General features: G+C 41.4%; 1 protein-coding gene across 1 annotated transcript in view; it reads right to left on the minus strand.

The window, feature by feature from the left end:
• Window positions 1–1,272: 1,272 nt before the first annotated feature.
• The window catches only part of LOC119915596, an 89,549-nt gene continuing 74,670 nt past the window's right edge, over window positions 1,273–16,151 (minus strand). The window contains exons 9-15 of the mRNA XM_038735199.1: window positions 14,073–14,504; window positions 10,312–10,719; window positions 6,565–6,972; window positions 2,358–2,494; window positions 2,074–2,135; window positions 1,720–1,803; window positions 1,273–1,452 (exon numbers count right to left, since the gene is read on the minus strand). Coding sequence (XP_038591127.1) covers window positions 1,273–1,452; window positions 1,720–1,803; window positions 2,074–2,135; window positions 2,358–2,494; window positions 6,565–6,972; window positions 10,312–10,719; window positions 14,073–14,504 — 1,711 coding nt within the window. The remainder of the gene's footprint in view (window positions 1,453–1,719; window positions 1,804–2,073; window positions 2,136–2,357; window positions 2,495–6,564; window positions 6,973–10,311; window positions 10,720–14,072; window positions 14,505–16,151) is intronic.

Genomic DNA, 16,151 nt, shown 5'->3' on the forward strand with positions numbered 1-16,151 from the left:
CTCGTCTGAGATCATGAAGGATTTCTCTGTGAGCACAAATGTCTTCATAAATGAACGGAGCACTATTAATGTTTGCTCACCGCACAGTGCTGATGGAGGGGTTTGATGGAGACCAGGTGGAGTAACTTTCCAGCTGAAGCATCAGAGATCTTATGTGACTCAGACTGTAACATGCACACAAACACAAACAGAGACACGGCGCTACATTTATTACTGCCGAGGACAGAGCCCACACAGCGCTGTACGCATTTTAGTCACATGATCACATGTGTTGTACATGGGGACACTCACTCCAGGACCTGGACTTTGTGCAGATTGTGAGAGTGTGAGCAGCAGCTGGTCGTGAGCTCACAGTGACTGAGGTCCAGCTCGGTCAGCCCTTCAGAGAAGTCCAGCATCAGGGCCAAAGCTCCACAGGCCCTCTGATCCAGTGAGGTGTGACTGAGGTCCAGCTCTCCGTCCAGGGCTCTACACAGGGACACCGCCCGTCTCACTGTGTCCCCCTCACTGTTCACCGGAACCAGGGACACCAGCTGGAGGAGGACAGCTTTACTGGCTCTAAACAGGCCAATCAGAGCAAAGAACAGACTGTTACGATGCATCAACATGAGAACAAGCTCCTTCTCTGGTTTAGGTCACGCTGTGGTCTTTCCCACCTGAGGCGGACTCTGCGGAGGACAGGAAACAGCAGGTCCAGTCCGCTGTCCTCCACCTCGCAGTCCTGCAGTTGAGCTGTATGTCCCGGACGCTGCGTCTCAGGATGGCGGAGACGGCCCGCAGTCCTCACCGTCAGACTGAGAGTCTCGCTCTGATCCTCCTCTGGCAGCTCCACACAGGAGGAGCAGGACAGATCCAGCCTTCCTGCCAGTCCTGAGCAGGCCGACTGCTGCCCCCTGCTGGGCGTCGGAGGCAGCACAGCAGTGCACCAGCCTCAGCAGCAGGTTCCTGTCCACACTGGAGGGAACATGGATTCAAAAATACATCAATATAAACATCTGAACAAATATCTGACCATAAACACCACAATGTTAAAGGATTATTAAGATAAGCTGAAGATTTGGAACCAGTTTGTAAAGAACCAGAATGATCTTTTACGTCATATATTATAATTTTTCCAAGGTTCTCCAGGTAAAGGTGCATTATCCCTGTGTGTTGGAGAGAACGATCCAGCCACAGCTCTGAGAAACGAATGTCTGACCTGAGCTGAGAAACTTTGTCCAGCGTAAAGAGGATGGACTCGGTCCCCTGGTGGTATGGAGGTCCACTGGAGGTTCAGTTTAACTCTGTCACTGTGTTTGAGGGTGAAGAGCAGAGCACCAGTCCACAGAGTCCATCTCTCTGCAGGTCAGGTTTGATCACATGATCCAGTGACCTCAGTAAACTGGGTATAATGGGACTGGCACGAGCTTTATAGATCTCTCTGATGGCAGTCAACACAAAGCCGGGCTGGGCCTGAAAGCAGAAAGTGTGGTTCACCGGGTCACTTTGTTCAGTCAAAGAATGAACAAACTGCTGTAAAATCAGCTGGACTCTCTGTTTCTGTAAAACAAAAAAAGTGATCACCTTTTAAATCCCGTCCAGAAAGGGAAGCAGACGTGTACGCTCTCCTGTAAGAAGAGTTCCTCCTCAGGTTCACAGCGATGGTCTGAGCTGACGACTGCTGCAGCAGATAGTGAAGAAGCTCCAGTTCAGACAGCAGGCGCTCAGGTCTCCACCAACCTTACTCAAGAAGGACCGGGTCAAGACCTCGTCCTGGACTTCATGGGGAGGGAGAGGAGCTGCTGGAAAATCTCCTGACTCAGTCTGCAGATAAAAAGTGAAGTATTAATACATTTAGCATGTTCATTGATTAGTACGTGTTGATGAGGCTCAGGAAAGACGTTTACTTGATGGTTAGAGGGCCGTCGTGCAGCAGCAGAGGATGAGACCCGAACAGGGACGCAGAACTCAGTCAGGTCCAACCGTCTGACTGCCCAGGATCTCGCAGGGACGCCAAACTACTGACGACCTTCAACAGCACTCTGTCTGATGGTCGGCTTTCTGAGGGGCCGAGAAAGCTCTTCAACAGCCAACGGACAGGCCGCTCTCCCTCTTCTCACCCATCGACACAGTAGCAAGCCATGTCGCTGGAAAGCCTGGAAACCAAAGAGAGAGCAGCTGTGACGTAAAGACGTTCGACAACTAACTGGACATCCAACTGGGGAGATGGTGTTAAAGAGCAAAGGTAATGATATAAATGTGAACCTCAGACTGTGGAGTTGTGTTGTACAGCTGAAGCAGGAGGCTCCTCACAGACATCTTTCTCGGTGTCAGGCCACCACATCAGAGCCACACAGTCTGAGAACCCTCCCACAGACCTGCAGGTTTTCCTGTGTAACTCCCTGTTAACAGCAGGGTGAAGCCCAGGAGCTGCAGCACAGAGGCCAACTGCTCTGCCTCTCTGGATCTTACAGAGATGACTGCACACAGACTCTGGAAGAACTCTGGATCACAGCTAAAACACAAATGATGCATGAAGAGTGAAAACAGCAAAGGTAAAGTACAGCACATACTGAGTTCAAACAGGTCCTGACATTAACAACCGCCAAATGCGGGTGGATTTCGGCTGTGGCGGTAACACAGTCACCTCCCACTAGCCACTTCGGCCTGTTGACAATTGTAATCTAGTCAAAAGGCATAAATAACAAACGAATTGCAATGTGACACTATAACACTACAACTCCTATGAGTACTACCCGCACATATTGGTCCCATTAGTTAAACATTTGTCTTGTCATTTTTGCTCTTTGTTTCTAATGCAGATAATTTTTCTACTCTGTATTACAGTATTTAGCCGCTGCTTTTATAAATAATAGGATTTAAACAATGTTTCTGGTGAATATAGTTTTTCAGTTTAGTTTTTATCTTTTCAGTTTATATTTTACACCCACGCAGCACTTTTATTATACAAGAAAAGCTGCTCTTATTGTGTTTTACTTAAGACTATATGTTTTCTAAAGGATTTTTACACACAACCTTATCAGAGCTAATGAATATTAGTACATTATAGCACGCCAATTAAGCACTTTAATCATGAAAAAATGTAATTTCCAACAACACAAATGTGCTAGTGAAAATGCTGCATGCTAGTAACTTTGGAACCACCAGCCGCATTGGCTGTTGAGCAAAGAAGTCAAGCCCTGGTTACAAACCCATCTAATATACAAAGTCTTTCAATCAAAGGAGAAATTCAGAGAAAACACATACAGTAGGATGGAATACTCTAATTGTATATGTTTGTTTAGCTGTGATAATATGTACTGCTAAATAATTACTAAACAAATGGCATTCAACCTTATCTACATTATGTTTATTTGTATATGACCGTAGATTAGGAAAAAATTGACATATTTCTACAACTTACCTGAGCTGTGAGATATAAGGCAGACACTGTAGGAAACTCCTCACTTCACTCTCTTCATCTGAGCAGCCTGTCAGCTTCACTGGTTTCTTCTCTGGTTGGAGTTTCAGCACTTCCAAGGATGGAGGTCTTTCTTTCTGAGAGGTTATGGACCACTGCAAGAGCTGACTGGAAAACTGACTGTAATGATGAAGGACTCTCAAGCCTGTTTTAGTCTCATAGTCCTTCAGGTGGGCACAGATCCAGCAAAATCACACTGATATTTGTAATCATCATCATCATCATCATCTTCATCCTTAAGAGGGAAGTTTGATATCTGCACACTGATGATAACAGCTCCAGTATCTCTCTCCTGTCTGTTGTTCTCTCTCTGCTGCTGCACAGAACAGATTCCCAAAGAACTTGACTTCACCTGAGCCTCTAGACCAGAAGAGACACTGGAACGAGAATTGAACATTTTGTTATGATCTCTGTATTAAAGATTGTATGTTATACTGGAATATCACTCCTGAACCAACAGGGTGGCTGAAAGGAAAACTTTAGCCAAACCATTTATTAATCAATCAGCTCCAAAGCTGAAATACTGGACCACAAGTTTTATCATTCCATTCTGTAAACTCTATGAACTTCATACAGTACTAGTGGAACATAATTAGGATTTCTAGTGGTTTACTGACCACATCCTGATAACACGGTTTTTTTCAATATTGATAATAAACCACTTAATAAAATCCTCTCATTCACTCCTCTTAATCATTCATCGTTCAAAATCCTGCTCAGTTACAGCTCTTTTCTTGGCTATATTAGAGTCAGGGAGCCAATAATGAGCTCCATCCAGCATCCATGACCAATCACATGTTTGGATTAAAAATAAAATTAAGAGCTCAAAATGTGAACACTTTAAGACATATGGTTCATTAAATCATGTGTAGGGGTTAGGGTTAGTCCTCATAAAGTCTATTAAGTCTCATGCTGGCTGACATCTCTGGCTGAGGCTTCACATCTGCTGCAGCGAGCCATCGAGTTGCTCTGTGTACTTGTTTATTTTTTAGAAAAACCGGACAAAACAGGAGATTACTTGGAGAAAGTAAGCGAGGAAGGTGAACTACCTGGTAAGATCTGAAAATGTGTTTCTGTTACTTGATTCCAGCTATTGTTCTACTTTGCTACAATACCAGTTAGCATAGCCCTGATCGATCCAAACGCCATTTAGAGAACAAGCATTTTAAAAGTTGTTTGCTTATCATCTTGCTGACGGACCTGACTAAGCATGAAGTCATATGTTAGCAATCAGCATCATGATGAAATTATGTCAGCATCATTTTGATCCGTTTATTACAATTTAACCACAGTAAAATGTTTACTTTGGGTTCATGCTGCTGTAGTGAGCCAGATTTAAGGTGAATCCTTGCAGGTTGTGTTTACTCGCATTAAAAGAACTGCGTTCAATACCAACAAGTTTATAAGCTACATACAAATTAAACACCCAACACAATCCAGTGAGTTCACTCATGTAACTCAGGGAAAGGCTGCACTGAAGTCATGTGAAGTACAATTCATTTACCTGAGCTGTGAGATATAAGGCAGACACTGTAGGAAACTCCTCACTTCACTCTCTTCATCTGAGCAGCCTGTCAGCTCCACGGTTTCTTTTCTGGTTGGAGTTTCAGCACTTCCAGGAGGATGGAGGTCTTTCTCTCTGAGAGGTTTATGGACCAGACTGCAGGAGCTGACTGGAAAACTGACTGTAATGATGGAAGGACTCTCAAACCTGTTTTAGTCTCATAGTCCTTCAGGTGGGAGCACAGATCCAGCAGGAAACCACTCTGATATTTGTAATCATCATCATCATCTTCATCCATGTTTCTCTCTTAAGAGGGAATGTTTGATATCTGCACACTGATGATAACAGCTCCAGTATCTTCTCTCCTGTCTGTTGTTCTCTCTCTGCTGCTGCACAGAACAGATTCCCAAAGAACTTGACTTCTCGTGAGCCTATAAACCAACAAGAGACACTGGAACGAGAATTGAACATTTTGTTATGATCTCTGTATTAAAGATTGTATGTTATACTGGAATATCACTCCTGAACCAACAGGGTGGCTGAAAGGAAAACTTTAGCCAAACCATTTATTAATCAATCAGCTCCAAAGCTGAAATACTGGACCACAAGTTTTATCATTCATCATTCTGTAAAACTCTATGAAACTTCATACAGTACTAGTGGAACATAATTAGGATTTCTAGTGGTTTACTGACCACATCCTGATAACACGGTTTATTTTCAATATTGATAATAAACCACTTAATAAAAATCCCCTCATTCACTCCTCTTAATCATTCTTTGTTCAAACATCCTGCTCAGTTACAGCTCTTTTCTTGGCTATATTAGAGTCAGGGGAGCCAATAAATGAGCTCCAATCCAGCATCCATGACCAATCACATGTGTGGATTAAAAATAAAAATGATTAAGAGCTCAAAATGTGAACCACTTTAAGACATATGGTTCATTAAAATCAGTGTGTAGGGGTTAGGGTTAGTCCTCATAAAGTCTATTAAGTCTCATGCTGGCTGAACATCTCTGGCTGAGGCTTCACATCTGCTGCAGCGAGCCATCGAGTTGCTCTGTGATACTTGTTAATATTTTTATAGAAACCGGACAAAACAGGAGATTACTTGGAGAAAGTAAGCGAGGAAGGTGAACTACCTGGTAAGTTCTGAAAATGTGTTTCTGTTACTTGATTCCAGCTGTTGTTCTACTTTGCTACAATACCAGTTAGCATAGCCCTGATCGATCCAAACGCCATTTAGAGAACAAGCATTTTAAAAGTTGTTTGCTTATCATCTTGCTGACGGACCTGACTAAGCATGAAGTCATATGTTTAGCAAATCAGCATCATGATGAAATTATGTCAGCACCATTTTGATCCGTTTATTACAATTTAACCACAGTAAAATGTTTACTTTGGGTTCATGCTGCTGTAGTGAGCCAGATTTAAGGTGAATCCTTGCAGGTTGTGTTTACTCGCATTACAAGAACTGCGTTCAATACCAACAAGTTTATAAGCTACATACAAATTAAACACCCAACACAATCCAGTGAGTTCACTCGTGTAACTCAGGGAAAGGCTGCACTGAAGTCATGTGAAGTACAATTCATTTACCTGAGCTGTGAGATATAAGGCAGACACTGTAGGAAACTCCTCACTTCACTCTCTTCATCTGACCAGCCTGTCAGCTCCACTGGTTTCTTCTCTGGTTGGAGTTTCAGCACTTCCAGGAGGATGGAGGTCTTTCTCTCTGAGAGGTTTATGGACCAGACTGCAGGAGCTGACTGGAAAACTGACTGTAATGATGGAAGGACCCTCAAGCCTGTTTTAGTCTCATAGTCCTTCAGGTGGGAGCACAGATCCAGCAGGAAACCACAACGATATTCATCATCATAACTATCCAAGTATGGTGATAACAGCTCCAGTATCTTCTCTCCTGTCTGCTGTTCTCTCTCTGCTGCTGCACAGAACAGATTCCCAAAGAACTTGACTTCACCGGAGCCTCTAAACCAGAAAAAGAAACTGGAACGAGAATTGAATATTTTGTTATGATATGATGTTAACAGCAGAAAAAGAGCCATGCATTACTGATATGGAGTTTATCTGCTAAAACCCTACAAATACCTGCTGATGAGCAGAATACAGTAAAATCAATCAACCTAAAACTCAAGTAACAATGATTCTAACAGGGATATATGTGGATTTTAGAAGAGTTTAACTAAATTAAAATCTTGACAATATGTTGAATGAAGCAGGAAAGTCAGGCTACAAAGGTGTATCCTCTCCTCTGTATTAAATATTGTATGTTATACTGGAATACCAGTCCTGAACCAACAGGGTGGCTGAAAGGAAAACTTTACCCAAAACATTTATTAATCAATCAGCTCCAAAGCTGAAATACTGGACCACAAGTTTTAACATCCATCATTCTGTAAAACTCTATGAAACCGTCTGTCTCTGTTATAAGCATGAATGGAAACCTCTTCTAGAAGTCTGATGCTGGCTGAACATCTCTGGCTGTGCTCGTACTGGCTGAGGCTGCCTGTGTTTCACCTGGGTCTGTGTGACCTGCTAAAGACGTCTGGACTGGGTCTGTGCTGGATCTGGATCAACTGTGCTCGTACGGGCTTATGATCCAGAATCTACTCTACTGCCAAACTTCAGTTATAGCCCCTGCAAATAATAGATATCAATACTTGCTTAAGATATTCATTTTATCAGCTGCTTCAGGCCCATTCAAACTGGCTCCCCAGGTTTCCTTTAGCATTTTCAAAGCTAAAATTTATTTATACTAAGGCTAGGCGATATCGACGAAATTGTTATCGCAATAAAAAATCATATCATTCGATATCAATAATTATCAGGACAAATGTCAAATTAGGTTCCTATCAAGTTTAAAGGCTGACTTTTGCTCCTTAGTGAAAGCTGAAGGGGTGGTGATGGTGCAGTGGATAGAACACATGCCTTTGGTGTGAGAAACCCAGGGTCACTTCCCTCTGTGACATCCAACAAAGTGTCCCTGAGCGAGACACTTGTTGCTCCAGAGGCGTGCAACCCCCGACATACAGTCCCCTCCAAAAGTATTGGAACGGTAAAGCAAATTCCTGTTTTTCCGAACTCTTGTCTCATACTCATCTTTTGATCTTAAACACAAATGTCTTCAGTGAACAACAAAAACAAAGGAATTTGACTTACCGCTCCAATACTTTTGGAGGGGACTGTATATAGCAATTCTAAGTTGCTTTTGATAAAAGCGTCAGCTAAATGAGTAAATGTAATGTAACTGTAACCAGATAGTTAATTGTGGTTTAAACTATTTTATGGTCAAAACATGAAAATCACTTGCCAAACAGTGGATCACTTCACAAATCTGAGGTAGAACATTCAAAACAATAATGTTAAACTCTTTTTTTCAACAAATATGCAAGAGTAAAATTAAGTTACATCTTTTTTTTCAGTCCCTTTTTCCTTAACAAAATAAATAGCTTAAAAGAAAAAGTGCTAATTCGTTCATGATTCAAATAAACATTTATCTTGTTATTTAGGAAAATTATACTGTGATAATTATTGTTATTGTTTTATTGTCCAGCTCTAATTTATACCATGACTTGACTGAATATTTGAGGTTTATTATTTACTGAGAGATGTGCATCCACGTTGTCCAGTCTGCTCCACTAATCAACATTTTAATAGTCAATGTGAATCCACTGCTTTCCATCAGGCGTTAGTCCAGAGTTGTAACTAAACCTTCACTGAGAGACAGATCATCACTGTCACGTTTTAAAACGATGTGAGGAGTGCCATCACAGCTGTGTTCTGTCTGGCCTGGTCCCACTAATGTTGCTGCTGGAATGTAATAAGGTCCAGCTGTGGACTGTAGCACCGTTCACCGCTTTTCATGCACGCACGTATGAGCGCATGTTCACGCACAACGTAGTTATCATTTCCATGCTGCAGTTCATAAAAATTGTTGCCTGTCTCATATATCAAAGGTAATAAACAGTTGTATTTCACTCTAATATTGTTCAGTCTGGCAAGCAACCAAGACACAGACAGAGCTGCCCTGCTGGGTAGCAGGACAGACGGACTAGAGAGATTCCCTGCAGCTGCACATGAACCTGCTCACATCAGACTTTCAGAAAAGAGAACACAAGTTTACCTGACTGCTGTTCCCGAAAGTCACTGTCATTGAGTTATTTTCTCTTCTTGTGCTCAAAAGGATAGCCCCTGTCTATCCTCTCATCACCGTTATAATCACCAGCTTTCAACATTGACTCGTTTTTTGCTACATTTCATATCATTAACAAAGTGCCTTTCACATTAACCAATAGTTTTATTTTGAAAGTGTAACCGGACGTTGCATCTATGTTATTGCTAACTTGACCGCGGAGCCCTACACGTCCAAAAACTACACCAATCTTGACAGTCTTACTGGGGCACAGCACAAGGATACAGGGGCACGTGCCCCAGTGAAAAGGGTCTAGCGACACCTATGGCTGTAGTACAATATTGAAAACATAGTTAATTTGAGTGAAACATTCTCGTGTATCGCCGTGTTTCAGGCAGAGTTGAAGGACAAAGCCTCTGCTCGCCCAGCTGCTGAGTGACAGGGAGATCTGAAGGAGAGAGCCGGGGCAGCGTTGGAGTTTCTGGACAGTTAAACACATGCAGTTGCACTGGATTCAGGTCTATCAAGGAGACATTTACCCGCAGAAGGAGCTCAGACTTCTTTTAGTTTATTAAATTAACTTTTTAATTTAAATATTTGGGATAAAAAGTGGATTTATCTTCACTCATCTGCTGCAGCGAGCCATCGAGTTGCTCTGTGATACTTGTTAATATTTTTATAGAAACCGGACAAAACAGGAGATTACTTGGAGAAAGTAAGCGAGGAAGGTGAACTACCTGGTAAGATCTGAAAATGTGTTTCTGTTACTTGATTCCAGCTGTTGTTCTACTTTGCTACAATACCAGTTAGCATAGCCCTGATCGATCCAAACGCCATTTAGAGAACAAGCATTTTAAAAGTTGTTTGCTTATCATCTTGCTGACGGACCTGACTAAGCATGAAGTCATATGTTTAGCAAATCAGCATCATGATGAAGTTATGTCAGCATCATTTTGATCCGTTTATTACAATTTAACCACAGTCAATGTTTACTTTGGGTTCATGCTGCTGTAGTAAGCCAGATTTAAGGTGAATCCTTGCAGGTTGTGTTTACTCGCATTACAAGAACTGCGTTCAATACCAACAAGTTTATAAGCTACATACAAATTAAACACCCAACACAATCCAGTGAGTTCACTCATGTAACTCCGGGAAAGGCTGCACTGAAGTCATGTGAAGTACAATTCATTTACCTGAGCTGTGAGATATAAGGCAGACACTGTAGGAAACTCCTCACTTCACTCTCTTCATCTGACCAGCCTGTCAGCTCCACTGGTTTCTTCTCTGGTTGGAGTTTCAGCACTTCCAGGAGGATGGAGGTCTTTCTCTCTGAGAGGTTTATGGACCAGACTGCAGGAGCTGACTGGAAAACTGACTGTAATGATGGAAGGACCCTCAAGCCTGTTTTAGTCTCATAGTCCTTCAGGTGGGAGCACAGATCCAGCAGGAAACCACAACGATATTCATCATCATCTTCATCCAAGTATGGTGATAACAGCTCCAGTATCTTCTCTCCTGTCTGCTGTTCTCTCTCTGCTGCTGCACAGAACAGATTCCCAAAGAACTTGACTAGATCTGATTCTTCAAACTTGTCATAGAATCTGGAACGAGAATCGAACATTTTGTTATGATCTGATGTCAACAGCAGAAAAAGAGCCATGCATTACTGATATGGAGTTTATCTGCTAAAAGCCTACAAATACCTGCTGATGAGCAGAATACAGTAAAATCAATCAACCTAAAACTCAAGTAACAATGATTCTAACAGGGATATATGTGGATTTTAGAAGAGTTTAACTAAATTAAAATCTTGACAATATGTTGAATGAAGCAGGAAAGTCAGGCTACAAAGGTGTATCCTCTACTCTGTATTAAATATGTATGTTATACTGGAATACCAGTCCTGAACCAACAGGGTGGCTGAAAGGAAAACTTTACCCAAAACATTTATTAATCAATCAGCTCCAAAGCTGAAATACTGGACCACAAGTTTTAACATCCATCATTCTGTAAAACTCTATGAAACCGTCTGTCTCTGTTATAAGCATGAATGGAAACCTCTTCTAGAAGTCTGATGCTGGCTGAACATCTCTGGCTGTGCTCGTACTGGCTGAGGCTGCCTGTGTTTCACCTGGGTCTGTGTGACCTGCTAAAGACGTCTGGACTGGGTCTGTGCTGGATCTGGATCAACTGTGCTCGTACGGGCTTATGATCCAGAATCTACTCTACTGCCAAACTTCAGTATAGCCCCTGCAAATAATAGATATCAATACTTGCTTAAGATATTAATTTTATCAGTTGCTTCAGGCCCATTCAAACTGGCTCCGCGGGTTTCCTTTAGCATTTTCAAAGCTAAAATATTATTTATACTAAGGCTAGGCGATATCGACAAAATTGTTATCGCAATAAAAAAATCATATCATTCGATATCAATAATTATCAGGACAAATGTCAAATTAGGTTCCTATCAAGTTTAAAGGCTGACTTTTGCTCCTTAGTGAAAGCTGAAGGGGTGGAGATGGTGCAGTGGATAGAACACATGCCTTTGGTGTGAGAAACCCAGGGTCACTTCCCTCTGTGACATCCAACAAAGTGTCCCTGAGCGAGACACTTGTTGCTCCAGAGGCGTGCAACCCCCGACATACAGTCCCCTCCAAAGTATTGGAACGGTAAAGCAAATTCCTGTTTTTCCGAACTCTTGTCTCATACTCATCTTTTGATCTTAAACACAAATGTCTTCAGTGAACAACAAAAACAAAGGAATTTGCCTTACCGCTCCAATACTTTTGGAGGGGACTGTATAGCAATTCTAAGTTGCTTTTGATAAAAGCGTCAGCTAAATGAGTAAATGTAATGTAACTGTAACCAGATAGTTAATTGTGGTTTAAACTATTTTATGGTCAGAACATGAAAATCACTTGCCAAACAGTGGATCACTTCACAAATCTGAGGTAGAACATTCAAAACAATAATGTTAAACTCTTTTTTTCAACAAATATGCATGAGTAAAATTAAGTTACATCTTTTTTTTCAGTCCCTTTTTCCTTAACAAAATAAATAGCTTAAAAGAAAAAGTGCTAATTCGTTCATGATTCAAATAAACATTTATCTTGTTATTTAGGAAAATTATACTGTGATAATTATTGTTATTGTTTTATTGTCCAGCTCTAATTTATACCATGACTTGACTGAATATTTGAGGTTTATTATTTGCTGAGAGATATGCATCCACGTTGTCCAGTCTGCTCCACTAATCAACATTTTAATAGTCAATGTGAATCCACTGCTTTCCATCAGGCGTTAGTCCAGAGTTGTAACTAAACCTTCACTGAGAGACAGATCATCACTGTCACGTTTTAAAACGATGTGAGGAGTGCCATCACAGCTGTGTTCTGTCTGGCCTGGTCCCACTAATGTTGCTGCTGGAATGTAATAAGGTCCAGCTGTGGACTGTAGCACCGTTCACCGCTTTTCATGCACGCACGTATGAGCGCATGTTCACGCACAACGTAGTTATCATTTCCATGCTGCAGTTCATAAACGTTGTTGCCTGTCTCATATATCAAAGGTAATAAACAGTTGTATTTCACTCTAATATTGTTCAGTCTGGCAAGCAACCAAGACACAGACAGAGCTGCCCTGCTGGGTAGCAGGACAGACGGACTAGAGAGATTCCCTGCAGCTGCACATGAACCTGCTCACATCAGACTTTCAGAAAAGAGAACACAAGTTTACCTGACTGCTGTTCCCGAAAGTCACTGTCATTGAGTTATTTTCTCTTCTTGTGCTCAAAAGGATAGCCCCTGTCTATCCTCTCATCACCGTTATAATCACCAGCTTTCAACATTGACTCGTTTTTTGCTACATTTCATATCATTAACAAAGTGCCTTTCACATTAACCAATAGTTTTATGTTGAAAGTGTAACCGGACGTTGCATGTATGTTATTGCTAACTTGACCAGACGTTGCAGACGTGCAAATCATTGCTAACTTGACCGCGGAGCCCTACAGGTCCAAAAACACATGGATACAGCACAAGGATACAGGGGCACGTGCCCCAGTGAAAAGGGTCTAGCGACACCTATGGCTGTAGTACAATATTGAAAACATAGTTAATTTGAGTGAAACATTCTCGTGTATCGCCGTGTTTCAGGCAGAGTTGAAGGACAAAGCCTCTGCTCGCCCAGCTGCTGAGTAACAGGGAGATCTGAAGGAGAGAGCCGGGAGCAGCGTTGGAGTTTCTGGACAGTTAAACACATGCAGTTGCACTGGATTCAGGTCTATAAAGGAGACATTTACCCGCAGAAGGAGCTCAGACTTCTTTTAGTTTATTAAATTAACTTATTAATTTAAATATTTGGGATAAAAGTGGATTTATCTTCACTCATCTGCTGCAGCGAGCCATCGAGTTGCTCTGTGATACTTGTTAATATTTTTATAGAAACCGGACAAAACAGGAGATTACTTGGAGAAAGTAAGCGAGGAAGGTGAACTACCTGGTAAGATCTGAAAATGTGTTTCTGTTACTTGATTCCAGTTGTTGTTCTACTTTGCTACAATACCAGTTAGCATAGCCCTGATCGATCCAAACGCCATTTAGAGAACAAGCATTTTAGAAGTTGTTTGCTTATCATCTTGCTGACGGACCTGACTAAGCATGAAGTCATATGTTTAGCAAATCAGCATCATGATGAAGTTATGTCAGCATCATTTTGATCCGTTTATTACAATTTAACCACAGTAAAATGTTTACTTTGGGTTCATGCTGCTGTAGTGAGCCAGATTTAAGGTGAATCCTTGCAGGTTGTGTTTACTCGCATTAAAAGAACTGCGTTCAATACCAACAAGTTTATAAGCTACATACAAATTAAACACCCAACACAATCCAGTGAGTTCACTCATGTAACTCAGGGAAAGGCTGCACTGAAGTCATGTGAAGTACAATTCATTTACCTGAGCTGTGAGATATAAGGCAGACACTGTAGGAAACTCCTCACTTCACTCTCTTCATCTGACCAGCCTGTCAGCTCCACTGGTTTCTTCTCTGGTTGGAGTTTCAGCACTTCCAGGAGGATGGAGGTCTTTCTCTCTGAGAGGTTTATGGACCAGACTGCAGGAGCTGACTGGAAAACTGACTGTAATGATGGAAGGACCCTCAAACCTGTTTTAGTCTCATAGTCCTTCAGGTGGGAGCACAGATCCAGCAGGAAACCACAACGATAATATTCATCATTCATGTATCTAAGAGGGAATGTTTGATATCTGCACACTGATGATAACAGCTCCAGTATCTTCTCTCCTGTCTGCTGTTCTCTCTCTGCTGCTGCACAGAACAGATTCCCAAAGAACTTGACTTCACCTGAGCCTCTAAACCAGAAAGAGACACTGGAACGAGAATTGAACATTTTGTTATGATCTGATGTCAACAGCAGAAAAAGAGCCATGCATTACTGATATGGAGTTTATCTGCTAAAAGCCTACAAATACCTGCTGATGAGCAGAATACAGTAAAATCAATCAACCTGAAACTCAAGTAACAATCAGAAGAATCTGAATCAGAAAGGCTTTATTGGCACGTAGTGTTTTACACATACGAGGAATTTGCTTTGGTCATAAGGTGCTACGCGTAGAAAAACATACAGTCAACATAAATAAATGTAGAAATACATAAATATGGAATGGACAGTGCAAGTTATATAAGAATAACAAAATAATACGATAAAACTGTTAGCAGAGAAAGAACACTGTTGCATTATTCTGGGTTTGTGTCGTGCAGAAGTATTGCAACGGAAGAGAATATTGTGTACATATAAATATATAAACTGACGACATAAAAATATACAACAACAAAGATCAACAATCAACAACAAATATGTGCAACGTGCCAGGTCTGTGCATGACACGACATGTGCAAAGACATTCGTATCATTTGCAAGGGGGGAGTGTCAGTGGGGGAACCTGGACCTTGTTGATGAGGCTAGCAATGATTTTAACAAGGATATATGTGGAATTTAGAAAACCTTTAAACTTTTTAAAGTCAGGCTCAACCCATTCTCACTCTGAAGTCATCAAATAACGTACCATGGTCAAGACCCTTTGGTGAGTTTTTAAAGCATTGGGAAGCCTTTCAGTGTCATTGTTGAACGCTAAAAGTAATTTAAATACCAGAAAACTTCAGGTAAGATTGATGATAATTTGAGTCAAGTCATGGCATTAAATAATATGATATATCATCAGGTCGCCCTACCTACAGACCACAGTGTGTTATACAGTAAATGCTCAGTACAAAACCCACATTTCAACCAGCAATTAATAAGTCCTTATCCCAGTTCAAATCTCCTAGGAGTCCATCTTTCTGTATCCCAGTGAGAAAAGAAAAAATACTCAGTTTGAGGTTCAAAATAAAACAGAGTGACGACTGTCGTGTTTAATAGACAAGCTTAGAAATTCTCCGACAACACCGGACCAGACATCAACTTCGTCAGACTGCTTTCGTCTTGGGTGTCATGTGACCAGAGAATAATCGCAGCCATTGCGATTAGAAAATCTCGTTTTATTACATCGCGATAATATCGCAAATGCAATTAATCGTTCAGCCCTAAACCAAACCATAATTTATGTCTAAACCTCACCAAGTAGTTTTGCTGCCTAATCTTTCTATGACTCTGGTGGCATCTGCAGTCTTCTATGCAGTAGTCTGTTGCAGGGCTCTCAAGTTTTATCAAAAGTTTGGAGTAAGATTACATCTGTTAGAGGAGGAAGTACTCAAACACGTGCAGCAGCAGCCCCTCGGCCCCACCCAATTCCCTCTTTTGATCCAGAGCCAAAATACAGAAACATATCTCAAGTCCTTTCCTTAGTTTTAGGTAGCCAAAGCCAAGCCCAGTGGAGGACAGTGATAAAGTACATTTACTGACTGTAGGCCCTACTTAAGTACATATTAGAGACATTTGTACTTAACTTCAGTGTTTTCTTTTCATGCCATTTTCTACGTCTACTCCCCCACCTCTCAAAGGGAAATATTGTACTTTT

Source organism: Micropterus salmoides, unplaced genomic scaffold, assembly GCF_014851395.1.
Source record: "Micropterus salmoides isolate LMB-PRFRI ecotype aquatic unplaced genomic scaffold, ASM1485139v1 Ms_hic_scaffold_1, whole genome shotgun sequence".
In the NCBI taxonomy this organism is placed as follows: domain Eukaryota; kingdom Metazoa; phylum Chordata; class Actinopteri; order Centrarchiformes; family Centrarchidae; genus Micropterus; species Micropterus salmoides.